The sequence below is a fragment of the Vigna umbellata genome, chromosome 3 (assembly GCF_029865625.1).
Source record: "Vigna umbellata cultivar VRB3 chromosome 3, Vumbellata_1.0, whole genome shotgun sequence".
NCBI classification, from domain to species: Eukaryota; Viridiplantae; Streptophyta; class Magnoliopsida; order Fabales; family Fabaceae; genus Vigna; species Vigna umbellata.
This window is the reverse complement of record NC_142167.1, coordinates 2,759,753-2,787,596: the sequence shown is the minus strand read 5'-3', so window position 1 is coordinate 2,787,596 and position 27,844 is coordinate 2,759,753. Positions and strand designations below refer to the sequence as shown.

The 27,844-nt window shown below is 33.4% G+C and overlaps 3 protein-coding genes and 1 pseudogene across 5 annotated transcripts; 3 read left to right on the top strand and 1 right to left on the bottom strand.

Annotated features, from left to right (window-relative positions):
* Window positions 1–5,926: 5,926 nt before the first annotated feature.
* On the top strand, window positions 5,927–9,912 carry LOC124832932 (elongation factor 2). 2 transcript variants are annotated; one of them, XM_047307275.2, is made up of 4 exons: window positions 5,927–6,029; window positions 6,696–6,738; window positions 6,825–6,912; window positions 7,204–9,912. In XM_047307275.2, exons 2-4 carry the CDS (start codon window positions 6,736–6,738, stop codon window positions 9,642–9,644), a joined length of 2,532 nt encoding a protein of 843 aa, XP_047163231.1. In that variant the 5' UTR covers window positions 5,927–6,029; window positions 6,696–6,735; the 3' UTR covers window positions 9,645–9,912. The 2 variants fall into 2 exon arrangements, with proteins under 2 accessions (XP_047163231.1, XP_087965011.1); XM_088108885.1 differs by lacking the exons at window positions 5,927–6,029; window positions 6,696–6,738 and having other exon boundaries at window positions 6,819–6,912.
* Window positions 9,913–12,582: 2,670 nt separating this feature from the next.
* On the top strand, window positions 12,583–16,128 carry LOC124832929 (elongation factor 2 pseudogene; annotated as a pseudogene).
* A 189-nt stretch (window positions 16,129–16,317) lies between these two features.
* Window positions 16,318–21,924, bottom strand: LOC124832930 (UDP-Glycosyltransferase superfamily protein). The gene is made up of 17 exons (XM_047307267.2): window positions 21,785–21,924; window positions 21,558–21,670; window positions 20,824–20,857; window positions 20,652–20,707; window positions 20,418–20,558; window positions 19,481–19,629; window positions 19,283–19,372; window positions 19,106–19,172; window positions 18,973–19,036; window positions 18,778–18,892; window positions 18,303–18,469; window positions 18,116–18,226; window positions 17,978–18,039; window positions 17,268–17,320; window positions 17,095–17,170; window positions 16,812–16,940; window positions 16,318–16,675 (listed from the first exon to the last, which is right to left on the bottom strand). The coding sequence occupies exons 1-17, from the start codon at window positions 21,789–21,791 to the stop codon at window positions 16,658–16,660; spliced, it is 1,452 nt and encodes a 483-aa protein (XP_047163223.1). The 5' UTR covers window positions 21,792–21,924; the 3' UTR covers window positions 16,318–16,657.
* A 12-nt stretch (window positions 21,925–21,936) lies between these two features.
* REV7 (DNA-binding HORMA family protein) lies at window positions 21,937–24,451 on the top strand. 2 transcript variants are annotated; one of them, XM_047307270.2, is made up of 5 exons: window positions 21,937–22,076; window positions 22,164–22,244; window positions 22,402–22,514; window positions 22,924–23,113; window positions 24,100–24,451. In XM_047307270.2, exons 1-5 carry the CDS (start codon window positions 22,046–22,048, stop codon window positions 24,297–24,299), a joined length of 615 nt encoding a protein of 204 aa, XP_047163226.1. In that variant the 5' UTR covers window positions 21,937–22,045; the 3' UTR covers window positions 24,300–24,451. The 2 variants fall into 2 exon arrangements, with proteins under 2 accessions (XP_047163226.1, XP_047163229.1); XM_047307273.2 differs by having other exon boundaries at window positions 21,941–22,076; window positions 22,386–22,514.
* The last annotated feature ends 3,393 nt before the right edge of the window (window positions 24,452–27,844 follow it).

Genomic DNA, 27,844 nt, shown 5'->3' with positions numbered 1-27,844 from the left:
ATAAAGATAGGAATGAGTATTGAAACAGGCATGGAGATGAGGACATGACGGATATGTGTATACACATTCCTATTTCCATACCCAATTAAAAAAATTGAATTCATAGTTCTATTATCAAACTTTGATCGATTTTCATCCATCTCCTTTTAGAAAGTTTCAGATTTAGTCCTCCATGACCAATATCGTTTGTTTCTTTTTGACATAGCTAACAGTGTGTAATGTCCTCAAGACACGTGTATAGTTAACATTTTAAATCAAATTAAAATCAGGGTTAGCGTTCAAACAAAGGGGAGACTTGTGGGATTTGTCTTAGAATCAACGAAGACGAGAAGAGCTATAATTAATGGAGTTCGTGTTCAAAGACAAAAATTTGATAAACAAATCACGATTTAACATTCAAAGATTAACCAAGAGGAAGAGAACTAATTTGTGGAGTTTGTCTTAGGGAAGATATGTAAATTCATTCTTTCATCTTTATGGGAATAAAGGGTGAGATCGGGGATCATGTAGAGTTTTTCATTATTGTAAATTATGTGATTAATAATGAAGCAGTATCCCATGGCTCAAGCCTTAGTTGATAACTTAAGGAAACCTTCCTTGGTGGGTTTTATTCTGTAGCTAAAGCCCTCAGGTGGCGCTCTAGTCGTGGCAAGTCAGATTCTTCCAAAATGAATGCAAATCTTCTTATTTTCATCAAAAATGCAGATTTAACTCCTTGAATTTGGGTGTTTTTGCAAAACAAGTAAAATTAAGGTAGTTATCATATATAATCAAAACAAAATAAGTGCTAATTAAGTATTGAAATTCACTAATATAAAGCACTTATCACAAAGTGAGGTAATTTGAAGTTCGTACCTTCTCGCCTGTGCGATGCAGTGGAGAGGGAAAGATGTTTCGTCGTTGCTCCAACTCATTGTTGAGTATAGTGCCTGGTGTGAGATTCACTGAATTATTTACTCGTAAGTCCTTGAGGGGCAAGGGAAACAAATCTTAGTGTGATGGTAGGATGACTCGAACTGATCGGTTCTGATGTATAAGTGGTATGGTAGGATACGGAGGATAGAGAACTGATTTTTGGTAATGACGTGTACCTTCTTTGACTAATTTTGTGTGTTTAATATTGTGATGAATGTATGACATTTGTGAGTTATTTTACTTCAGATTATGTTTGATTCTCTATTAGCTCACCCTTGTGTGTGTTTGTTTGTGTGTATGTGATGATCGTATAACTCGTGTCATTATACGGGAACAAATAATAATGCAAATAATTTAGATACAGTGTAGCGTAGTGAGTTAATTGAGAGTTAAGGAATTTTACGATTTTGTTTATAATAAACTTTTTTATTTTGAGTTTTATTTTATAATAAATTTGAATTATGGTTTATTTTTTGTTAATTAAAAAGACTAACTGAATTTGGATTTTCCACAATGGTATTGTGTTTTTAAAATTTTAAATTTTTATGCTTCGACCCTAAAATGGGGAGTAACACTATGGGGAAGGTTGTTGTTATTGAAGGCAATCACTTTAAAGAACAAAGGAAGATTATTTTTTAGATATAGAAATTGGGCACTGAGTGAAAAAATGCATTACTTATATTGATGAAGTTTTTATTGTTAGTTAGTAATTCTTATTTACAAATTCACATTGTAAATACTTTGAATGAGTTGATGAGTGAGAATCTAAAATTGAAGCTACTATCTTGGCCAAAACTGAAAAAGATTAAGTTTATTTTGAAAAAGAAAAAGTTATACTAGACCTAAAAAAGAAGAACGAGAAGTTGAAGAGGAAATTATAAACAACATAGAAAAGTTGGAAAAATTATGCTATTTTTGTTTATTGTATTGTGGACATTAACAATTTTTACTTTTTTGTTATGTTTTTGTTAAATATTAATTGTAATTAGTATTTTAATATTGAATAGTGCAAAGTAATATGAAAATTTTGGCTTGTACAAGTGATGTTTTGGCTTGTACTAGTGATGTTGGTAAACCGTTTGCACTTTAGTTTATGGTTATTCCTTAAACAGTAATATTGTTAAACATTAGTCTTGTTATGTTATATGAATTTAAGCATGTTATAGAATAATGCATATGAGAACTCTACATCAATTATGCATGTTATGTTATTTCAAATTTACATATCTGAGCATTCCACTTAATTGAGGTTGGGCTAAGAGTTTGATAAAAGGTCAGTAAGGCAACTTGACAAGTCAGGAGGTCGGGAAGTCATGTTTAGAGATTGAGAAGACATGTTGTGAGATTGACAAGACATGTTGAGAAGTCGACAAGACAAGTTGAGAGGTCAACAAAACATATGGAGAGGTTGGAAAGAGTTATGGAGAGGTCACATGTTCAGAGGTCTAGAAGACATGTTTTGAGGTCAATGGGCATTTTGAGAGGTCGGTATGATGTCTACGTGTAGTTTCAATATTATTTTAGATCATAGAAGTGGTCCATAACAACATTCAATTAACTAAAATATACTAAATTGAATTAACGGTCTTTTTAAAATTATAGTTAATAGAGCCAAAATGGTATTCAACTACTATATATATATATATATATATATATATGGGGTTTGCTAACGCGCGTACGCCTGTTTTTCAGTTGGTACATTTTAGCAATGTGTACCGGGTTTTAGTAGACAAAAATATCCATATATATCATGGATTCTAAGTTTTAAGGTTAAGGGTATTTTAATAATTTTCATTCTCAAAACTAAAAAAAAAAAAAAGAAACCCCCAAACCCTTACTCATCTCTCTCATTCCTCTCAACCCTTTCTTTTTCTTCTTTCTCACTCCAATCTTTTCTCTGTCATCCCTACTGTAGCCCCAATTGAAAAAATCAGAAACACTTGCCGTTAAACAATCTTACGTTTTCATCTTATTTTCATCTTATAATTTTTGTCTTATCTAATTTTATCCAATTTTCACAAGCATAAAGGAATTGGTAATTGACCTGGAAAAAAAATCAGAAATACTCGCTGTTAAACAATTTCTTACAAAAAATGATTTTATAATGAGTTTTTATTTTATAATTTTTGTCTTATCTAAGGAATTAGTAATTGGCCTGGAAAAAAAACAGAAACACTCGTTGTTAAACAATTTCTTACAAAAAATGACTTTATAATGAGTTTTCATTTTATAATTTTTCTCGTATATAATTTTATCTAATTTTTACAAGCATAATGACATCCGAAAGAATTGGTAATTGGCCTGAAGGGTTTTTTTAGAGATGATGATTCAACCATATTAAAATTAGAGAGGTTAGTGAAGATAGTGAAATTGAAGAGATCTTGAATGAACCTTTGCCTGAAGGTGAATATGTCAATGACTCAACTCTTTACAAAGGCAAATTTTTTAGAGGCAAGTGTTTCTGATTTTTTCAATTGGGATACAGTAGGGATGACAGAGAAAAAGGTTGGAGTGAGAGAGATGAAAGAGAAAGGATTGAGAGGAATGAGAGAGGTGAGTAAGGGTTTCGGGGTTCTTTTTTTTTTTTTTTTTAAGTTTTGAGAATGAAAATTATTAAAATACCCTTAACCTTAAAACTTAGAATCCATGATATATAAGGGTATTTTTGTCTACTAAAATCCGGTACACATTGCTAAAATGTACCAACTGAAAAACAGGCGTACGCGCATTAGCGAACCCCTATATATATATATATATTTATTTATTTATATTTGGTAGTGTCTATTTATGTTGGATTTTTTCAAATAGGTTGTTTTTATTGTCTTAATTGGGTCCTTAAATGTGAAAAACCAGTTAAATTAGGATAACGAAGTTAAATTTAAGCTAACCTGTGTCGCTATGACCTGGTTTTCATTAAATTACGTGACAGATTGGAGGACATGGTACCTCAATATCCATATACTAAGCATTTTTAAATTTGTTAAAATTTGAAATTGGGAATATTTGTCACGAAATTAGGATTCTAGCATTCGAAATTGTTAATTGATTCAGTCGATATTAGGATTGACAGAGGGATCGAAATTGAAGAGTGATTGAGTAAAGTTCTTCCTATTCTTGTTTCTATCATGTTTTCACGAAATTAGGATTCTATGATAGACTTAGTTGTTGTTGAGTAAATCGAAAATTTAATTTTCAAATATTTAAGTCAAATTTAAGTGATTTGATTAAGATGAAATTTCTGTTAAGGTATAAATACAAACTAATTTAATTGTTTTTTATTTTTAAAATAGTTAGATTAATCTAAATGAATAACTAACCCTAATTACAAGATAAAAACCACTTTAAATTGGTTGCACGATATTGAAATATTTAATGAAAGTGATATGGTAACAAAATCAATGTGATTATATCAAATTATTTCTTTTATTGAGAAATAGATTCCATCCCATCTGAAATATTCCTACTTTGCGTCCAATTTAAATAATTTTATTTGAATTATTTATAAATTTAAAACATTGTAAATTATAAAATATATTTTAATTTTCAATACAGTTGTAAAATAATTGTGGTTTATTCCAAAATTACAAAACTGTTGAATTTAAAATATACGTTTTTCAGGTATAATATAAAATATATACTATTAGTTTTTCATATTAATCGAATTTGTAAATCGAAAATTTAAATTTCAAATCATTTAAGTCAAATTTAATTGGTTTGATTCAGATTTAAATTTCTGTTAAGGTATAAATATCAACTAATTTAATTGTTTTTTATTTTTAAATTAGTTAGATTAATCTAAATGAATAACTAACCCTGTTTCCAATATGAACCACTTGTAATTGATTGCATAATATTAAAATGTTTAATGAAAGTGATATGATGACAAATCGATGTGATTATAACAAATTATTTATTTTATTGAGAAATAGATTCAATCCAATTTGAAATATTCCTAGCATCTAATTTAAATAATTTTATTTAAATGATTTATAAATATAAAATATTGTAAATTATAAAATATATTTTAATTTTTAATACAATTGGAAATAATTGTCGTTTATTCCAAAATTACAAAACTGTTAAATTTAATATATACATTTTTGAGGTACGATGTGTGTTATATATGTTTAAACTTTTAAATAGATTAAATATGTCTCAAACATTTTTGGTATTGTCATGTTCCCCTAAAATGTAAACATCTTTCAAAATTAATAACAAAATAAATGGAAAGGGGATGCTAATAACTTTTTAAACTAACAAATTTTATAACTAAAAAGTAATTTTGTTAGATAAAAAAATAATACAAAAATTTTCGGAAACATATTTAATATTTTGGAAGTTTTATAGAGAAACAAAAACATCTTTCCCTCTATTTTAAAATTTAAATATATATTTTACATAATAAAACTGTGAATATACGGCCCATTGTAAAATATTAAATAAACTCTTCGTTTTTTTTTTTTTGGTTTTTATAGGGAACAATATATGTCTCCTCCTAATTTACTTTTATTTTCAATTTTTATTAACATTAAGGTTTTAAAATAATTAAAATAATTGATCATTTTTATTTAAAATCTAGAAAAAGATTATAACATAAGCTACGCTCTTTTTAAAATTTTCAACATAAATTTATCGTAAAATTTTATAAAATTTTCAATAAAATATAAAATATGTCAGTTAGAATTTGAAATCAAATATAATTTCTCTGCTAGAATATTTTTGAAATTGAAAACAATTAATTATATTTATTTCATAAAATTTAGATTTAGATTCATAAACAAACACCACTTTTTCTTTTGATTGAATATTAGAAAAATAAATAAAAGAAAAATACAGAAACCATACATAAAAAAGGAAAACAGATTCACTGGTACATTATTGTTATTTAAAAATAATAATAATTTTCTAATAAAAGGGAAATAAATATTATATTGGGCCGAAAAGCAGTTAGAGATGAAGGCCCAAGGCCCATGCTTGAGGATTGAGTTTGCGTTGAGTGGTGGAATAGAACCCTTAAATTCTCTTGAGGTCTCACTTTGTCTCACCACACACCGCTTTATATACTTTCGTTAGAGAGGGCAGCACTACTCTCTTCGCCGCTCTCCCTCATCCAGGTTCGTCTTCCTATAGATTTTCTTCATTCAATCTCTTTGTATTTTTGAGGTTTCAAGCAGATCGGTACTCTCCTTTGTCTTGTGTCAGTTTTTTCCTCAGATCTATTTGTGTTGTTATTCCACTTTTAGTATTTTTGGATCTTTTCTTGCTATCGTGTTTTTATGTATTGTGTTCGTGTTGTTCGATTAGCTGTTGCTAAATAATTCATATTTAGCTCTCCTTTAATGAGATTTGATATCATTGGTTCGAAAGCAGATGATTTGAATCTGAACATTGACCTTTCTTTGTAAGATATGTATCATGGTTCATCAGACACTCACTCTCTTGACTGCTAACGTGTTTTAGTTTTAACCTGTTGTTGCTGTTTTGTGCTGATTTGTTGGATGTAATTTGTGTTTCTTGAATGATACCCTAGGGTTTTGAAAAATTGAGATAAGTCATGTTCGGTTTTTTCTTTTAATCTGTAGAGGCTTATCAGGTTTAATTTATAAACACCAATGATTTTTTATGTGGTCATGCTAAATTTTTTATGTTGTCTTTCTTTAATTTTTCTGCAATTTAATTTTTGATCGGGGTATTCTACAACATTCGTTTTTCATGTTTTGCCTTATGTTGCCTGCTTAATATATTGCTATTTATCTAACCTTGGTGTTTTAATGTATCAGCTTTGACTCATTTTTTGTTGGAAAATAAAGACTAGTCAAAATGGTAAGTCTTATACTGTTCGAATGCTTTCATAAATTTTATGTTGTTTGAATGTTCTCAATCTGAATAGAGAATTTTTATGGATGCAGGTGAAGTTCACAGCCGAAGAGCTCCGTCGCATTATGGACTATAAGCACAATATCCGTAATATGTCTGTCATTGCCCATGTTGACCACGGTATGGATTAACACATTTCATATTTTATGTTTACTTCTCTTTCATGCACTTGTCTGATTCTAATTTTATGTTCCCTCACGTTGTGTTATAAATGAAAATATTTAATTTAATTTCCGTTGGTGTTTCGGTATTGTTTTAAGTTATGGCTTTTAACAAAATCCTTGCGTAAAAAACGATTATTTATGAGATATATTTTATACAACAGTTTTGCTGTTGCGTTTTGCTATATATTGTGTGTTCGTAAGATTATGAAATCATGGTACTTTGCTTGTTTTTGCTTTTCTATTGCAGGAAAATCAACTCTCACCGATTCTCTTGTTGCCGCTGCTGGAATTATTGCTCAAGAGGTGGCAGGTGATGTCCGTATGACTGATACCCGTGCTGATGAAGCTGAGCGTGGTATCACAATCAAGTCTACGGGTATCTCACTCTATTATGAGATGAGTGACGAGTCTCTCAAGAATTTTAAGGGAGAACGTAATGGGAATGAGTATCTCATTAATCTCATTGACTCCCCTGGACACGTTGACTTCTCATCTGAGGTTACTGCTGCACTCCGCATTACTGATGGAGCCCTAGTCGTGGTGGACTGTGTTGAAGGAGTCTGTGTCCAAACTGAAACTGTGCTACGTCAAGCTCTGGGAGAAAGGATTAGGCCTGTCCTGACTGTCAACAAGATGGACAGGTGCTTCCTTGAGCTCCAGGTGGATGGAGAGGAGGCTTACCAAACATTCCAGAGGGTTATTGAGAATGCAAATGTGATCATGGCTACTTATGAAGATCCACTTCTGGGTGATGTTCAGGTCTACCCAGAGAAAGGAACTGTTGCTTTCTCTGCAGGGTTACATGGGTGGGCTTTTACCTTGACGAACTTTGCCAAGATGTATGCTTCAAAGTTTGGAGTTGATGAAGCCAAGATGATGGAGAGGCTCTGGGGTGAAAACTTCTTTGATCCAGCCACAAAGAAATGGACCAGCAAAAACACTGGAAGTGCTACCTGCAAGCGTGGGTTTGTTCAGTTCTGCTATGAGCCCATCAAACAGATCATTAACACTTGCATGAATGACCAGAAGGATAAGCTGTGGCCTATGCTGCAAAAACTTGGTGTCACCATGAAATCTGATGAGAAGGACCTCATGGGTAAAGCATTGATGAAGCGGGTGATGCAAACCTGGCTTCCAGCAAGTACTGCTCTATTGGAAATGATGATCTTTCATCTTCCCTCTCCATCAACTGCTCAGAAGTACCGTGTGGAAAATTTGTATGAGGGTCCTCTTGATGATCAATATGCTGCATCTATCAGAGCCTGTGACCCTGATGGTCCTCTGATGCTCTATGTGTCAAAGATGATTCCAGCATCTGACAAGGGTAGATTCTTTGCTTTTGGACGTGTGTTCTCTGGCAGGGTTTCAACTGGTTTGAAAGTGAGGATCATGGGACCAAATTATGTTCCTGGAGAGAAAAAGGATTTGTATGTCAAGAGTGTTCAACGTACTGTCATTTGGATGGGTAAGAGACAGGAGACTGTTGAGGATGTGCCATGTGGTAACACAGTTGCTTTGGTGGGTTTGGACCAATTTATCACTAAGAATGCTACATTGACGAATGAGAAGGAAGTTGATGCTCACCCTATTAGGGCCATGAAGTTTTCTGTCTCCCCAGTTGTGCGTGTTGCTGTTCAGTGCAAGGTTGCCTCAGATCTTCCCAAACTTGTGGAAGGTCTCAAGCGATTGGCCAAATCAGATCCTATGGTTGTTTGTACAATTGAGGAGTCTGGTGAGCACATTGTTGCTGGAGCCGGGGAGCTTCATCTTGAGATCTGTTTGAAGGACTTGCAGGATGATTTTATGGGTGGAGCTGAGATCATTAAATCTGACCCGGTTGTGTCATTCAGGGAGACTGTACTGGAGAGGTCATGCCGCACAGTGATGAGCAAGTCACCCAACAAGCACAACCGTCTGTACATGGAAGCAAGGCCAATGGAGGAGGGCCTGGCTGAAGCCATTGATGATGGCAAGATTGGACCAAGGGATGACCCAAAGGTTCGTTCTAAGATCCTGTCTGAAGAGTTTGGCTGGGACAAGGATCTTGCCAAGAAGATTTGGTGTTTTGGCCCAGAGACCACTGGACCCAACATGGTGGTTGATATGTGTAAGGGAGTGCAATATCTGAATGAAATCAAGGATTCTGTGGTTGCTGGATTCCAGTGGGCATCAAAAGAAGGTGCATTGGCTGAGGAGAACATGAGAGCTATTTGCTTTGAAGTATGTGATGTGGTCCTTCACGCTGATGCTATCCACAGAGGTGGTGGTCAGATCATTCCTACTGCCAGGAGAGTGTTCTATGCTTCACAGCTTACTGCTAAACCAAGGCTTCTTGAGCCTGTCTACCTGGTTGAAATCCAGGCTCCTGAGCAAGCTCTTGGTGGTATCTACAGTGTCCTCAATCAGAAACGTGGACACGTCTTTGAGGAAATGCAGAGGCCAGGTACCCCACTCTACAACATCAAGGCATATCTCCCTGTCATTGAGTCTTTTGGTTTCTCAAGCACATTGAGGGCTGCAACATCAGGCCAAGCTTTCCCACAGTGTGTCTTTGATCATTGGGACATGATGTCCTCTGACCCATTGGAGGCTGGATCACAGGCTGCACAACTTGTGGCGGATATTCGCAAGAGGAAGGGCTTGAAGGAACAGATGACTCCTCTATCTGAGTACGAAGACAAGCTTTAAAATGTTTTATTTTAGAACTATTTATTTTTCAACTTATTAGCTGAATTTATCTTTCCAAACCTTAGTTTTAAATTTTTGTCGAGTTTTGTTTGTGGTTTTGTCAGTGACTTGTTGTACTTGTTATTTGTGCTTGCATCGATGTATTTTTGTTGCTCCGTAGGATTTTGCATCGATGTTGGTTCGAACTATTTGTGCGAATTTTGCTTGAAAGATACTATTTCAATATTTTTGTGTTGCAAAATAATCAAATTATATAGATTGAGTGCCATAGGGAATGACAGTGTGCTGTTGCTAGAAAAGGATAGATTTGTTTACCGTGGTTTCTTAAGCTGTGAGGGCGATTGGTTTTGATCGGCATAACTAAAATTCATTTCATAACTGCTTGGTGGGTATTTTGGTTAAAGATATTTTCACCCAACTGCCATTTTTTCTTCGTTTTTCTTCATCAGCACAATGTTCTCCTTATGGATTTAACGATCATACGGGATCATTTGCAATATTTTTATTTTCAACACATAAATGAAAAAAATAATTAAAAGGCACGTTTGCCAATGAATAGCTTATAATATAAGAAATAGAGAAGTTGGGAGAACGTAGTAAAGAAAGACGTAGTTTGACTTATGTTGTTTTTGGAAAATAGGCAGTGTAAATGCTTTCTAATCCAGTGCTTGGCTTTACATAAGTCTCATTTAATTTTTATGTATAGACAATGGGATTAAAAAAGAATAATTTTTAGTCTTATATATATATATATTTATTTTTATTTTTATTTTTATTTAAGCATTATTTTGTTCATTAAAATAAATTTTACATTGAAGCTTGAAGTAGTTTTTAATTTTTTCGAGTTTTTTTCTATTTTATAAAGAGTTTTAATATTTGTATAATAAAATATAACTTAGATAAAAAAAGAGTAAGAAATTATGGAAGGAGTCAATTTGACACTATTATTCAATTATGTCTCTTTAAATATCATGAACATTTTTATTCTATCATCAATAAATCCTTTTAAAATCACTTCAAACTATATTCTTTAAACATGAGGGTTTGACCTTATTTTCGTCTCAATAAAACTTTCTTTTGTAACAGAATTTGGTATTTGCGGAGGCACCGAAAGTCCTCACTAATTTGAGTCAAATAACCTTACCCCAAAAAGTATATCATTTAAAAATGGAGAATATCACTATAAGACTTAATAAAACAATGAGAAAACTGAAAAAATAAATTCTTAGGACATGTTCATGATAAAAATCACTTAATTTAATTTTATATATTTCTGTCACCAGCTTTATATCTTTCTATTATTTTATCAGTTTTATGTTTCATTATAAATATTCATCTAGTCTTTTGATCTATTAACAATTTCTTAACTTGAATTTCTTTCTAATGTATTTATTTCTTCTTTTATAGCTTGATTTCTTTTCATGGTTTGATTCCAATGTTCAAGTTTATGATTTCCTAGATTGATGAAGGAATTTTTATGGCATCAATGATAGTAATAAAACTTATTGTTAGTACAAATATACTCAAAAAGATTTAACAAATATTATTTTTTGATATTTATTGATAGTTAAATAAGATAATTATTTAACAATATCAAATAAAATATCTTAAGATATATTTTTTCCGAATTATCTTTTATCAATTATCAAAGTCCTTTTGTAGAAAAAATAAAGAAAACCACAAGGTCCAAATTTTGTTGCTCGGCCTCTTCTTGGTTTAGCTAAATTCCATAACTTTTTCATGCTTTTTTTGCCTTTCTTATGCAATGTTTGACTTCATTTATTGTGGTTTTGATAATTTGTTATTCTTAAATTTATTTTTAAGGTGTCATGAAACTTTAACTAATTTATTTTCATACCTCAATCATCTCAACTTAGCTGTAACTGCACTAACATACCTTAAAATATTCAAAGAACATTTATGCAACTAAAAAACTATTATTAACATGTTTTTGTATCTTATTCTTAGTAAATTCAATTATAACAAATCCTAATTAAAACTTTTAAAGTAGAAGTATGTTTAGGCTGTTCCATAATGAAGAGGCTTAAAGGATCTTATTGGGTCGTGCTCTTTAATATGCATATTGAGCCGGCTAGGAACATGTTCCTATCACATCTAATAGTTTCACATCATTTAGGAGTCGATGTCAAGTACAATTTAAATATCCCTTCTCCCTTTCATCATTGGAGGGGTGTTTTAAGAATAAAATCGTAACATATCTTTACTTTCCAAAACCGACAATATTAATGATACTATTTTTCTTAATTTATTTAAAAATTAAAATATCATATTGTTAAAACTTAAATAGAAGTTATGAAAATTAAAGAAAAATACTCTTTTACAAATATAAATATAATGAAAGAAATGAATTTCATTGTATTGGAAAAACATAAAAGAATAAATGACACTGATAAAAAGTACAAGAAAATAAATATATTTAAAAATCAAAAGTACAAGAAAATTACGTTATCAGTGTTCCACTAAACTATAGATTTACTTTCTTGTGAAAATTTAAATTCCGGCAAAAAAATCAAACTGATTCCTGTACAAATCCTCCCTAACACAACGATATAATTTATATTAACTTCAAGTTTAAAACTACAATTAAATGATAACAAAATCTTTTAACTATCTGCAATTTTAAAAAAAAAAGACACACTAAGATTTTTTTTTAATTAATCCTTCTTCGTTTTATAAGCAGCTAATTTTTAAATTTAGTCTCCTTTTCATTTTCTCATGAAATATAGTTTTATCGTTTGTCTATTTTTACACCCAACAAAAAAAATGCAATAATTCATTTTGTACTTGGAGCAAAGCAGACTGTACAAGGCAGCTTCTTTTCCTGCAACCATCATAATTTCTTCTGCGAACCTATTAATTTCGAATTTCACTGGAATACATTTAATCAATTCCGGAAATATTTTTTCTGAAGACACTCATGACAGCCTTATTCCGGATCAAAATTTCCGGAAACTTTAATGGGGTGCAGGACAAATTTGATAGGATGCAGGAAGAAGCTGCCACTACAGAAACATCTGAGTCTCCTCCAGATAGTCCATGGTCAAGTCAGAAAATAATTTAGTTTGTGTCACCGATATTTATAGAAGTCAATTTTCTTGCACAACACTCCAAGAAACTTTCTGAACGGATCACTCTACCAAAAGTATACTAAGGTTATCGAACTCAAAATTCTGGTCAAAGATTTTTTATGATTAACTTCATTAAACATGGTTTTTACACAATCAGGATCTTCTATAAATGTCATCTATTGGTCTTAGACTCAAACTACCACCATCTTCTTGAGCCCTTTTGCCTGCTGTTTCTCTCCTAGCAAAAGGTAACTTCTGCTATGATATTATCCACAGTGAATCAATATGATATTTTCAATCATCAAGCGGTTTTGTAACTTTCTTTGGCATTTTTTTTAATTTCTGTTTAATACTAAACATTTTATTTATGCGTTCATTAATCATCATCGTTGATCTTTTCCAAGTCAGCTCGTGTTTGAGAGGATTAAGAACTTGTTAAGATGGTGAGTTGGCATTATTTTCCCATTTTCTTTTTCTCTCAAGGGATGATTTGAACTACTAAACTGGATAATCATGTACAGGTGAAGTTCACAGTTGATCAACTTCGGCGGATTATGGACCGCAAACACAACATTAGGAACATGTCTGTTATTGCTCACGTAGATCATGGTACGTTGTTATAGTTTTTTGCGTTGATGTGAAGTCCTTCTTCCTAGCTTTTAATGGTTGACATTGTTGAACAATAGTTTTCGCTGATTAGCCTTTGTATCTTCTTTGTCACGGGGTATAAAACAGAAAAGATTTTCACATTCTCCTTAAATTTCTGGTCCCTGATAGCTCAGTACTGTCACTGCCTTGTAAACACTGCAGTATTTATTTTAATTAGCTTCTGGAATGCAGGAAAATCCACACTGACGGATTCTCTTGTGGCTGCTGCTGGAATCATAGCACAAGAGGTTGCAGGAGATGTGAGGATGACAGATACCCGTCAAGATGAAGCTGAGAGAGGTATCACTATCAAGTCCACTGGTATCTCTCTTTACTATGAAATGCCAAAGGGTGATTTGAAGAACTTCAAGGGAGAGCGTGAAGGGAATGAGTTCCTTATAAATCTCATTGACTCACCTGGGCACGTGGATTTCTCATCTGAGGTAACGGCTGCGCTTCGCATCACCGATGGAGCACTTGTGGTGGTGGATTGTGTTGAGGGTGTATGCGTACAGACTGAAACTGTGCTAAGACAAGCTCTTGGAGAAAGGGTTAAGCCTGTTTTGGCAGTTAACAAGGTGGATAGATGCTTCCTCGAACTCAACCTTGATCCAGAGGAGGCATACCTTACATTTCAGAGGGTTGTTGAGAGTGCAAATGTGACCATGGCAACATATGAAGATGCTGTACTTGGTGATATTCAAGTTTACCCTGAGAAGGGAACAGTTGCATTCTCTGCTGGTTTGCATGGATGGGGTTTTACCCTCAACAACTTTGCCAAGATGTATGCTTCAAAGTTTGGAATTGACGAGGCAAAGATGATGAGTAGGCTTTGGGGTGCGAATTTCTTTGATTCTGCCACCAAAAGGTGGACCAACAAACACACCGGAACTGCTACCTGTAAGCGTGGCTTTGCTATGTTATGTTATGAACCGATCAAACATATTATTGAGCTTTGCATGAGCGACAAGAGGGATGAGCTGTGGCCTAAGTTGCAAAAGCTTGGGGTAAACATGAAGTCAGAGGAAAAAGATTTGACTGGAAAGGCTTTGATGAAACGTGTAATGCAGAGTTGGCTCCCGGCAAGTAGTGCCCTTCTGGAGATGATAATATATCACCTTCCCTCTCCTGCCAATGCTCAGCAGTATCGCGTCCAGAATTTGTACAATGGTCCCCTGGATGATCCTTATGCTTCTGCTATCAGAAACTGTGACCCTGAAGGACCTCTAATGCTCTATGTCTCAAAGATGATTCCTGCATCTGATAGGGGTAGGTTTTATGCTTTTGGTCGAGTTTTCTCTGGCAGGGTTTCAACTGGTTTGAAAGTCAGAATCATGGGACCAAACTATGTCCCTGGAGATAAAAAGGACTTGTATGTTAAAAGTGTTCAGCGAACTGTAATTTGGATGGGAAAGAAACAGGAAACTGTTGAGGATGTGCCTTGTGGCAACACGGTAGCTATGGTGGGTTTGGATCAATTCATAACCAAAAATGCTACATTGACGAATGAGAAGGAAGTTGATGCACATCCCATTCGAGCTATGAAGTTTTCTGTGTCACCCGTGGTAAGTGTTGCTGTTACATGCAGGGTTCCGTCAGATCTTCCAAAGCTACAAGAAGGTCTAAAACGTTTAGCTAAGTCAGATCCTATGGTGGTGTGCACAATGTCAGAGACAGGAGAGCATATAATATCTGCTGCTGGTGAGCTTCATCTAGAAATCTGCCTGAAGGACTTACAGGTCGATTTTATGAATGGAGCAGAGGTTTCGATATCCGATCCTATTGTCTCTTTTTGCGAGACTGTGTTTGAGAGATCTTGCCGTACAGTGATGAGCAAGTCACCAAACAAACACAACCGCCTATACATGGAAGCAAGGCCTATGGAAGATGGACTAGCAAAGGCTATTGATGATGAAAAGATTGGACCGGGGGTTGACCCAAAAAATAGGTCTAAAATATTGTCAGAAGAGTTTGGTTGGGACAAGGATCTGGCCAAGAAAATATGGTGTTTTGGCCCTGAGGGTAAAGGACCCAACATGGTGGTAGATACATGCAAGGGTATACAGTACCTCAGTGAAATCAAAGACTCAGTTGTTGCTGGGTTTGAGTTAGCATCAAAAGGAGGTCCAATGGCTGATGAGAAAATGCGAGGGGTCTGCTTTGAGATTTGTGATGTGGTTCTTCATGCTGATGCTATTCACAGAGGAGGTGGCCAGATCATTCCAACAGCTAGAAGGGTCTTCTATGCAGCCACACTAACAGCAAAACCGAGACTTCTCGAGCCTGTGTATCTGGTGGAGATACAGGCACCTGAACAGGTCCTTGGCGGTATATACAGTGTTCTTAACCAAAAAAGAGGGCATGTGTTTGAGGAAATCCGGAGGCCAGGCACCCCACTTTACAATGTCAAGGCATATTTGCCTGTTGTTGAGTCATTTAAATTCAACGAATCACTAAGGGCTCAAACCGGGGGGCAGGCTTTCCCCCAGTTAGTATTTGACCATTGGGATATGGTGTCATCTGATCCACTAGAACCTGGCACTCCTGCTGCTGCTCGTGTTGCAGAGATAAGAAGGAAGAAAGGCTTGAAGGAACAAATCACACCTCTCTCCGAGTTCGAGGACAGGCTTTGATGTGTCAATAAGTTCTCTTAGATAGAAATATACATTAATTTCTTTTCCATTTTCCTAGTTTGTATTCATATTTCTCAATCTTAATGTTACATGATGTTTATTGTAGTTTTTCAACTTTACTGTTGCATGTTACACTCCAAATGATCATTCTTTCTCTCTTTCTTTATTATCATAACTTCATATTTTATGTTTCAATTTCGCATCTTAGCTTCCCCGTTTGTAAATTAGATTTTGGGATAGCTCTCCTAAGCTTATATAACTAGCATGCTACGAAGATTGAACTCAAGTTCACCACAAAAAAACTAATCCAGAAGCTCTAGTATAATAACCTCACTTTTTCATGGAAACATATGGATGTTCAAAGGAAATGAAATCCTAAATCCTGATACCAATTTCTACAGAGAACACCTATTTGAAACTTCATACAAAGAAAGTCAACAACAGACATATGTTTGAAACCCTGCTGCATAGCTATTCTGTACAAGGTGACTCCGACTTGGATATTGCCAAAAAAAACTCCATGAAATCTGCATGCAACCACTAGATGCAAATCGCATTACACAACTCTCGTTGTATTAGGCCAACAGCTTATCCATTTTTTCTGTTAGAGAAGTTAAAGATGTCTTCTAAAGAATCAACAGATTCAAAATCTTGACAAAACCTGCAAATTCATATGCTCATATTTTAAAAGTTCTCAAGAGTAAGACCAATTGATAAACCGCATGTATCAAGACAAGTAGAAAAATAGTAAACTACAACGAAATGACAAAGTGCATAGCCTAGCAGAATGAACTTGCCTCAGATATCAGTGGCTTTGCATGTTCTTCCCATTCAGTAGTCCACCTAGCTGAAGAACCAGTTTCTAATGCACCATATTTGAGGACCTTCAATGCATCACAGTCATCAGGAAATCCCTTGAAGAGAAGCTGTGTAGATTCAGGGAACCAAATTAGTACGCTCAAGATTAGACATTTAGACTGTATACATTATAAAACAAAAGTTTTTAACCGACAGCAATCTTAAACTGTGTATCCACATTCAAATAAGAAAGTTGAAGCTTGTAATTATTAACAGACATACCAGAAGTTCATCAGCTAGCTCTGATGAAGAAGAGAAGAGAAGACCATTTTTGTCAACTCTAACCAGTTCTTTAATGCTTCAAGAAGGTAAAAGCTTTGACTCAAATGAAAAGAAAATTTTTTTTGGACTTCATAAGAAGTCACAGACAATTTTCAAGGATGTATTTAGCTTACCAAGAGTACGAAACAGCACAAACAGGCAGCCCACAGCCAAACATATCCACAACCTGGTACAGTTAAAAAAAATAAAAATTTAGAAATAAACAAAATATTTAATAAGATTCAGTAGTTGTTTTATAAACCTTCCAAAATGCGTCATACTCAATGTAAAACTGACATCCTCTTAAAAAGCCTACGGTTTAGGTATGAAAATATCCAATTTCCAATACAGAGTTCTAGACATTAAATTAAGAGGAAGAAGAACTAGAATGTAATATCACACATAAATAAACATTAGAGATTCAAAGCTGGATCCAACCTGAACCTATCTCATGGTACATAATTAACAGAAAATGGAAAATTCAAAAACCTCAAGAAATATAAGCAGTTATAGCCCACTCAGTAAAACTGAATTAAATTAGCCAGAACATGTATAGAAGAAATAACATCATCTTTTTATGACACAACTAATATTAGACTGCACAGATGGATATATATTCCAATGAAGCACATAATTTAATATGAATACTGATGTAATTCAAGAATTTCAATAATTTTATAGGAAAACCCATTTAATCAACATAACATTTATCACAGTTTGATGCCCTAGATGCTTATGAGTGCAATGCCTTAAATGATTCAAAACAGCAGATTATTACAGGGAGGATTTCAGTATAACCATGTAAAGACATTTGCTTTGTACACCAACATATAATAACGGATACCTTCATTGGAAGGTCTAATCCTGATGATGAAGTATGCAGACAAACACCTAGATCAGCTGATCCTGAAATGACCAAAAACTGTTAAATGAAGAATTTCACCACTGTACAAGATCACTTTTAAAATAAGGAACACGATACCTAGTAATAATGGATAATCATCAGCTGACAGCCACATAGTACGAAATGCCACACGTTTAAGTTTTAATCTCTTTATTTTTGCTTCATACTTTTCTTTTTCTGGACCTTTGCCTTTATCAATGAAGATCCCACATCAGAAAATTCCATATGATTTCCAATACTTCAGAAAGAAAAACAATAGTTATACCAGTTATGATGAATAGCAATCTGGGATATAAACATTGTTTTCCATCAGATATTTCTTTCCACACGACCTCCTCATCTACTGAATCATCTTCACCCAATATGGCAGCAACGCGTCTATCATACATTACAGCAGCTTCCAAGAGAATACCAAAATCTTCATCAGGTGTCCTGAAAGTGCCACAAGTCTGAGAAATAAAGCACTCAAGTTTGGCTAGTACAAATCAAAATTATCCTAGTCAATGGAGGTTTTCCATGGCTTTATATTTTTCTATTTTGCTTCATTTCTCTCACTGAAGGTCCATCTAACAAACTTTATAATCCGCAGGAAAAAAGAAAGTGCTATTTTAAACGGATAAAATGTTGTCTTGTACCCAGGTTTTCACTAAAGAAAAAACAAAAACTCCTGAGCATCAGAACATGAATGCAAGGTTTTGTCACGTTAGAAAAGGAGGCAATTCATACTATGATAAACGTACCAGCTCGTACTGCTTACAACAAGTGCTGGTCGATTTGGCTTGAAATATATGCTTGAACCAACCTCATTTGTAAACAGGGTCTCGTTTTGGCAGCGGCTAGCAATCAAGGAAGTTCCTGTAAGAAGTAAGGATATAAACAAAAAATGTGCTAACGACTACGATTGATATATGCCTAGATTACAAAAGCAATCTTACCATTACTGACACAATCTCTGACACCAAGAGGCTGAAACAGGTCCTCATTTAATCTGCAAAACAACTGTAGATTGTCTATATTATATATGGAAATCTCTAAGGATTCTTGATAAATAATAATAACCAGAGTTACCTTATGCCTCTCCTCCAATGAAGCTGCATGAAAGATGTCCGGAGGCTGATCATACAAAACTGTAGCACTATAAAATGAAGAATTAAGATATAGACATCAGACATCAGATTTCTCCGCTGATCACAGAAGCAATTTTATGTTAAATAATATATTTTAACTTTGAGTCGACTCTCTTACTTTATTCCCCAGTTTTGAGCCAATTCATGCTGCATTGCTTTTGTTACACAAAGAGATGCATCTGCCATTTTCCCATAATGCTTCTCAAACCTAATTGGAGCCAAGAAAATAATCACATTTGCAGCAACCTTGAAAAAGCAAAGCCATATCACCAGTAAAAAGTTCTCGAGTAAAATTAAAAAGATGCTACAGTAGTACCATTTATATAAGGAGACAAAATGACTATTTCTTCCCAATGACAGTGCAAGTAGAGTATACCCAAAATTATGCCAATCTATAACAAAAGATGATTTTCTCAACCAGCTAGCCCATTTTACGGCCACAAGGGTTGGAACTGAAGGAGGATTCTGCACAAACAAGAGTGAGATAAGTGATGCAAAAAGCTACAAAATCAAAATTGCCTCCATTTCTGGTCATTTTGCTTTGTTTATCAATGAATCTGATAGGTTTCTTGGTGACAAGAAGCCCAGAATTCTTTGGTTTTGGTTACAGGACACACACACACACACACAAACTCACAATGGGAAATCTGTATTATTATTCTGGAAACAATGAATATGTTCGAAAACATCCAAGGGACCAACCTCCCTTCACACAGGATGTAACAAATCCTGTCTACTATCAGAGATACAAAAGCAACATGCTTGTCTCAAGACACCTTCCTCCCTATATAGCTATCACCCCAAGGGACACTACCCAGACTAACAACCCCCGCCTAACATCCCCTACACCTCCTAACAAACTATGTTTTGTTTTTATTCCCTTTTCTCCTACCCTCAGGGTCCTATCAGAATCATTACACATTTAATAAAATATCCTTCAAAGTGTTGAGTTCCCAATATCATATATGAAAGAGGCATAGTGAAGTTCGGCACATCAGAATTTCTCTAGTAGTCCAAACTGACCTATAACAAAAAATACTTGGCAAAGATAGTTTTACTGTTTATTTGCTTATAAGGATGCTTCTCAAACAAAGGCTATGATCCAAGACAACAATCAAATTTTGCAGGTATAAGCTTTCCAATATTATGTCTAACTTAGTAAGAACAAGGAGTATTGAATCTATCAAGGAAGCCAAAAAAAGTAAGCTTAAATACCAAGATGGAAAAATAGGAAGAAAACTTAAAAGACTAACCTGGACAATAAAAACATCAGGAGATGGTATTTTTACACAAAGGAACCAAAGAAGCATGAGAAATTGAACTATCGGCTTCAACAAAAGCATAATGGGCTGAAGTATCTTTGGTAAGCGTTGATTGGCTGTAAACCACTGCTTCTGAAAATTTGATAAAGTTCCACTCTAGATCAAATTAAGTAAAATACGAGGATAACTTGCCCGGAAAAGATTAGATCTAGGCAACATTGATACCATTATGTGAAAATGAATAGATGGGTTGGCAAGAAGTGCAGTATGGGGCTCTGAACCTGTTACAAATCGTTATTAAACGATAAAATGTACTCATTCTGCACTAGAAATTTAGCATATAATTAAATCTAACTCTAATTATTCATTATAAAAAACTTGAAATTAGAAACGATACCTCCATATGCAACCACGTCAACCTCCAGGGAAGCCTGCAATACCATATATAAGTGTTTGAAAAGTTTAAACATTTTAAGTAACTCATGAATCATGACTAAATAGTGTGAATATATAACTAATCCTCATTCCTAAATATGAAAGAAAGGTCATTTATGCCCAGTTATGGAAATTCCAAATTATTATGTGTAGATTTAACAATATCGGTAATACATGACTAAACCAATGAGGTTTCAGATAACAAATAACGACTTAACCACTGTGGTTAAATGAATCCCCAAGACTACATCATCCTTAAGCAAACATTACATTACAGAGAAAAAAGTGAAATTATGAGCATCAATTGGGTCTCAGAACATCTAATAGCCGAAGCTACCAGGTAAGGAGCTCTCAATTGATTACACAAAACTTAAAACACATGACATGAAAATGTCTGCACTGAATTTAAGAATCATGCTGCAGAAACCGTCAGAATTATGGCATGTATGATCCAACTCCCTAAACATTATAAATCAAGACCATTCTCCAATCCAAACATGAAATCAGAAGAATTATTCAAAAGGCATTAACATGATCCACGTTCTGGCAAACTTACAACTAACTAAAAATACTTTCATGAATTCCGAAACAAAATGAAAACAAAAAAAAAAACTGAAAAAAATAGATAGTCAAATCAAATTAAACTAAATTAAATTACTACAGGAAATTGGAAAGATGAGGGGAGAAAAAAGAAACCTGATTGCCGAGTGAAAGAGCGTGATACTGCATTCGAGGGCTCCGTCCAATGTCGCCCAAAACCACCACGCATGCTCTCCCTCTTCTGCCTCCCTTCTTTTCGTTGTTTTTCCCTTTTGGAACCCAACATCAAAATCCAACGTAACGATTAAGCCAAAACCCTAATCCAAATGCTAATTCTCTCACAAAATGTGGTGAGAGAAAATCAAAATCTATCAAAATCTCACCTGCCATTTCCCTTGTCAATGGAAAATCAAAATCCCGTCGTTGGGGTAGTGACTCAGTCAAGAAGAATTTTAGAGTGTAGATGAAGGAAGACGAATATTCGGGTCATAAAACCGACCCACTAAGCATTGGTGAGATCCGAATCAAATTTCGGGTCGATATAGCGGTAAATTTGTAATTTTCATAACTTTCATGGTCTAATAGGAAAAGGCTTAGTTTGTTTTCTTCAGTTGGAGTGTGTTGGGGAACTGAATTTGAAGAAGATGGAACGCAGGCAGAATCAAACTCCGCAAGGTTTGAAATTAACCAATAAAAGTTTTAATTTTTCATCAATTTCATAATAGGTCTGGAGTTACCATTGTTCTGCGTGGAAATTTGCAGGCCAAATAGCTAGGGTTTTGGTTGAATTTTTGGAGGTGGCTATTACCGCTGTTGTTTTTCTCAATGGGGTTTATCCTTCTGGTTAGTTGGTTATTGCATACGCTTTTTCCCTTTTGTTTGTGGCAAGAAGAAAAAAAAAAGGATTGATTGTAAAATTCACTTTGAATTTTTGTTCTAGTTATTGGAAACTAAATTAATTGGAATTAGTTTTCATTATTTGAGTTTGTGTGTGCAAAAGGTGCCTTCGAACGGAGAAGGTATAGGAATGTGGTGATTCAAAGGGCTCGCCATCCTCAGCTTAGATATTACATACATGCTACTGTTACTGGGCTTCTACCCTTTGTCCAAAAGGTTGGTCTTGTTTGGTAATTTCAATTGTTTTCTTCTTTTATGCACTCAACCTTATATTCTAAGTAGTTGTTGTTTGCTGCCATTGGATTTGAATTATCAAATATTGGTTGCTAGCCATGTCATGTCAACGTATAACAATGTAATATGTGATGATGTTGTGTTGTGTGTGTCTAGTTACAACATACTCCTTTGTAGTTATTGTTTTCAAGAGGAATCATTAAATAATTACTAGTGATTTCTCCGAGTGATACGTGTGTTGCAGACTAATTCTTTTTCGGAAGATTTAAATAAGTTAATGCTTCACTTAAGGTCCATTATCCTATACGAACACACACTATCATGTTGCATCCAAGCTTGCTTGTAATTGCTTTGTTTAGGCATGCTGATTTCTATACCTTACATTTGCTAGGGAATGGTGGAGAGAGTAGCTGTTATTTTCTTCAATGCTGACAATGTTCCATTGGAGAAATTTGTATTCAAGCTTGCAGTAAACCAAGCTTATGGTTCAGAGGTGGAAGAGGTTGATCTTGAGATCTCTCTCAGATCATTTCTGATAAAACTGTCAAACTCAAAATCTCTTTCTAAAGGGCTGCCTCCTGGTAAATGCGAGTGTAATTATGTTTGCTGCAAAGAGTTCTGCGACCCTTTTGACTTCTCCTTGATTTCCCTTTGACTTAATGCCACATTTGGTCTCTCTACTATGATATGAATAGCATGATTTTGTCTCCCAGTAACTTATGTAACTATCAAATCCCTTAATTTTCCTAATTAAGAAAAGCAGGTTCTTCATCAGTCTAACTCTAATCCAATTAATAACAGAAGTTAGTCACACGGCTAATGATCTACTTATCTAACAACATTGTACTGAGTTAAGAACCTTAATGTACCTGCTGATGACTCTAATTTGCTTATTCTAAAATCTGTAACCGATTTCTACTTATTTAAAAGTATCTAAAAGCTTTTCAATAAGTCATTTTTTCAAAAACTGCTTATTTCAGAGGAAAAACATTTATTTAAAGTTGAACCAAGCTGACCCTATAATGTATCTATATTGATTTATCTAGTAATTTAAATAGATTGGATTTATCAATGTATCCATGAAAACGCAAACTCAATAAAGTGTCATCTAAGTATGTAAATGTTGGCCATGTCACTAGCTTTTGTGGTAATTGGATGACAAACAGACACACATACTCTTTTTTTGAAATAATGATGGGATTTCATTGCTGCAAGACATTATTGATAGCCAAAATTGGACATTAACGATAAAAGAGGGATCAGAAATGCAATTTAGCCTTTTATTTTTTCACTTCATAATGATGTGCTCTTTTTCTTGTGAAATAAACAATTCCTTTCTTTGTGTGTGTGCATATTTACCAAATCATCTGCTCATTTTTTATGTCAATATCTTATCATCAACTTCAGTTCATAGTCACATATTAGATAGAGGTTGCTAGTTTTGAATCAAGTGGATGTGGTTTGTGACTTCTTTGATACTTTTGTAAAGCTCATGCTGAAATTTTTCCTTTGGTGTGTGTAAACTGAAACACACGTTTAAACTTTTTCTTTCCTTTCCTGTAAACAGATTGCAGGTGGGAGATTACTGCTTATTTTCGATCCCTACCGGAGACTGGTACAAGCAAAGAAGCAGAGTTGTGGATCCCAACTGACACGAAACAGTGGCAGCAGCCTCCACTTATAACCCCTATCAAATCAATGAGTAGTGAACCTCTGTGTTTGCAATTGTACTTGGAGCATCCAAGTTTATCAGAATCATTGCTTTGAGAATATATAAACATTTGTGGTAAGAAAGTAGGAACAAAATTTCATAGCAAAGTTTGAAATTTGGTTGATACTTTTGAATGTAATTTTGGTCTGTAAAAAATTTTAATCGATAATATGGTTGTTCAATTTTTCAAAATTAAGCAATTTAGATCTATCATTGACATTATGTAATCCTTAACAGAAAATGTTAACACATCTGTCATGATAAATATTGAAGAATGGATTCACTAACCTCGTCGACCATTTTCTTAGGTGAATGAATTTTGAAATGGCTACATGTTCTGTATTCATGTTTGTCTGTTGCTAATCTCAGTGGATCTTACTTTTGCATGTGTTGTAATGGCAAACCACAACATGTGGAATGGAGTAAGAACAAGACATGTACAGCTAAAATGGCTGTGCCTTAACACACTTTGGCCTCAACTCCTGACACCAACAGATAATCGTGTTTTGTCGCTTTCTTTCGTTGATTTGATGTTGGAAATAATTTTTTTTAATTTGTCATGTCAATACAATTCTATACTAATTCTCACAAAATTTATTTTCAAATTCACTCTCATTTATCTCCAAATTCACTCAAATAAACGACAAAAAAAATTATCTTCAAATCCTCTCAAATCCCCTCAAATCCATCCTCTCAAATCCACTCAAAAGAACATGGCCTAAGTGAGAAAAAAAGGTGTAAATTAGATGGTGTTTGATGGAAAAGAAAAAGTTGCGATAGTCAATTAAGCACAAGACAGAATTTGGACAACACTAAAAGGACATAGAAAAAAGATGTGGGAACCTAATACCCTTTACTAAAAACAACATCATTTTTGTATTTTAAAACTAAATATTAAAAAAAAAAATAAACGCATCAATGATGACAATGCAAAGTGATCATCACAGTCATTTTATTAATAACAAGACCGAATGACATACACCTAAACAAAATTATAAAAAAAATATTAAGTACTTAATATAATAAATTCTTTTAATAGAAACTCGATTACAAATCATCATAAGATTTAAAACGTATTTCAACGTAAAAGCTGAAGATGAAATAGAAAGAAGAGAGCATAAAAGATAATAAAGACTAATTTCGTCTGTATTATTACTAATAGGAAATTTTTTATTCATAAATACAAAAAGTAATCAAAAAAATTATACAAATCAAATAATTAATACAAATGTTTAAATATCATAAAGAGTAATTATTCATATGAGTAATTATAGCAAATCAATCCATCATATGAGTAAATGCAGGAAATCAATGGACAACCATTAATTCATAACACATTCTTCTTATGTGTTCATTAAGATAATGTATTTCTTAAAACCTTACTAGGAAAAATCCTTTGGGATAAAAACTGAAAGAAAAAAAGAGTACATCATTCTTTATTTTTCAATATAATATAGTTAATTACATTTTTATTTCTCTTTCTCGTGTAAACATGTATCATTAAGACGACAAAGTTCAATCTTATAAATCAATTGCTCAAAAGTTCTTCTTGACAAATCTTTTGGATTTTTATACAATCTTTTCAATTGAACAATGCATTATTGTCTTCATATTTGGCTGTTGAGTCCATTTTCCTTAGGATAGACCACAAGTTTGTTGCATATGTTGAATTATAGACCTTAACCAAACACATTCATGACTTACCACATGTAGTGCAAAGATTCTACACGATATGGTGATGTTGCTGGTATAGTTTGTTTCATAGATCGCCATGAAATTGTTGTACCACCACATTTGAACAAATATTCTGTTTGTGATCAACCACTTTGAGGATTTGATAAATAACTTACACCTGCATAACCAATTAAATCTGATTTTGAATAATTTGGATAAAATAAGTTGATATTCATTTTACCTTTAAGGTAACGAAGTATATGTTTTACTCTAGTTTAATGACTTCTTTTGTAGGTGAAAACTATATCTTGGTTGACAAATTTATACCAAATGTTATATCAGGTCGAGTATAATCGAGGTAAAAAAATGTTCATTTTTTATCTTGTCTTAATATGCCTCAATTTTAGAATTGTTATCGATTTTCGAAAAAACTGTTGTCGTATCTCTTCCTAACACTAATGAAGATGTCAACTTTTATTTTAAGGTCATCAAATATCATCTTCATCTAAAGTCCTTAACCACAACTTAAGAAAGGACTTAAAATTCTATTTCTATATTAGAGCCAAAATACTTTATCCCACTTTTTGTTTTTTTTAGGTTACTAGGTTTTCTCTAAATGTAGATTTTTTTTTTGTTACTAATATAACATGCATAGTCTACATTGATATGTCATCATGGCCAAAATGTCTTTTTTTTTCCTGAAGAATAACTCTTTTCTTGGGTTTGATTTCAAGTACAGAAGAATATTGTCAGCTGCTTACATGTGGTTTTCTTTAAGATTATGCATAAATTGGACACTAATTTCATAAGCAATGTCTGCCTATGTATGTGATAATTAAATAAGTTTTCATACCAATCTCTAATATTTGGTTTTTTCCTATTGAAAAGCTTTCTTCACTTCAACTCTGAGAGTTGAGGTTCTACATCCCAACTTACATGTTTATTTAAAGAGATAAAGTTCATATTTTCTTTAGGAGAAATCTCCTTTTGTCAATAAAAACCTTTTATATAAGGAAGTATTCAAATTTTTTTCAAGTCTTTCATTTCAAATTGGGCCTCAAATTTTCCTTTAAATTCAATTTCTTTGTTTAACCATTTTTTACAATAATCATGTCATCTACGTAAACCAATGTACCGTATGATCGCCTGGTTTGTGACTTATTGGATGGTCAACCTTGGCTTAGACTATCCAACAAGTAGACTTGTTAATGTGGCCCCATCACATGGTTTGGCCTTGACCCACATGGGTTGGGGCAAAAAAAATTCATAGGGTCAAAAGCCTCTCATTGAAAAAGTCTATGGGACCAAAATAGCCTTGTGGGTTAGGGCCAACCCATGGGCCTTCTTTTTAGAAAAAATATTTATTTTGAATACAAGAAAAAATACAATTAACTTCTAATTTGTTGCAAATCTAAATAGTTTTAATTTGTCAAAGAACTATATACAATCATTTTAATCAAATTAACATAGACTTTGTAAGTTTCAATAAACTTGGTTGCTTGTTTATATAGGAAAATTATGCACTAAGATATGATGTTGAAATCCTTGACTCATTAAACATATTTAATTTTCTTTGACGGGCTAAACATATTTCTAAAGTATATAAGATAGTCATTTAATTTTGTTATAAAAAAATTCATCTAGATCTAACTTAAAACTAAATACAACATCTCAATATGAAAGTTTAAAATAATGAATTTGTCAATAATAAGTTTATGGATTTTTTTTATTATATGTTATTTTTTTTTTAATGTATGACTTAAATTTATACTTAAATTCTACCAATTATTTATTCTCTTTAATATATATATATATATATATATATATATATATATATATAATAATTATAAAAAAAATAGTGAGTTTTATTAATATTAATCAAATATTTTTACATTTTGGTTAGACTACATATTTCTTAGTTATCTTT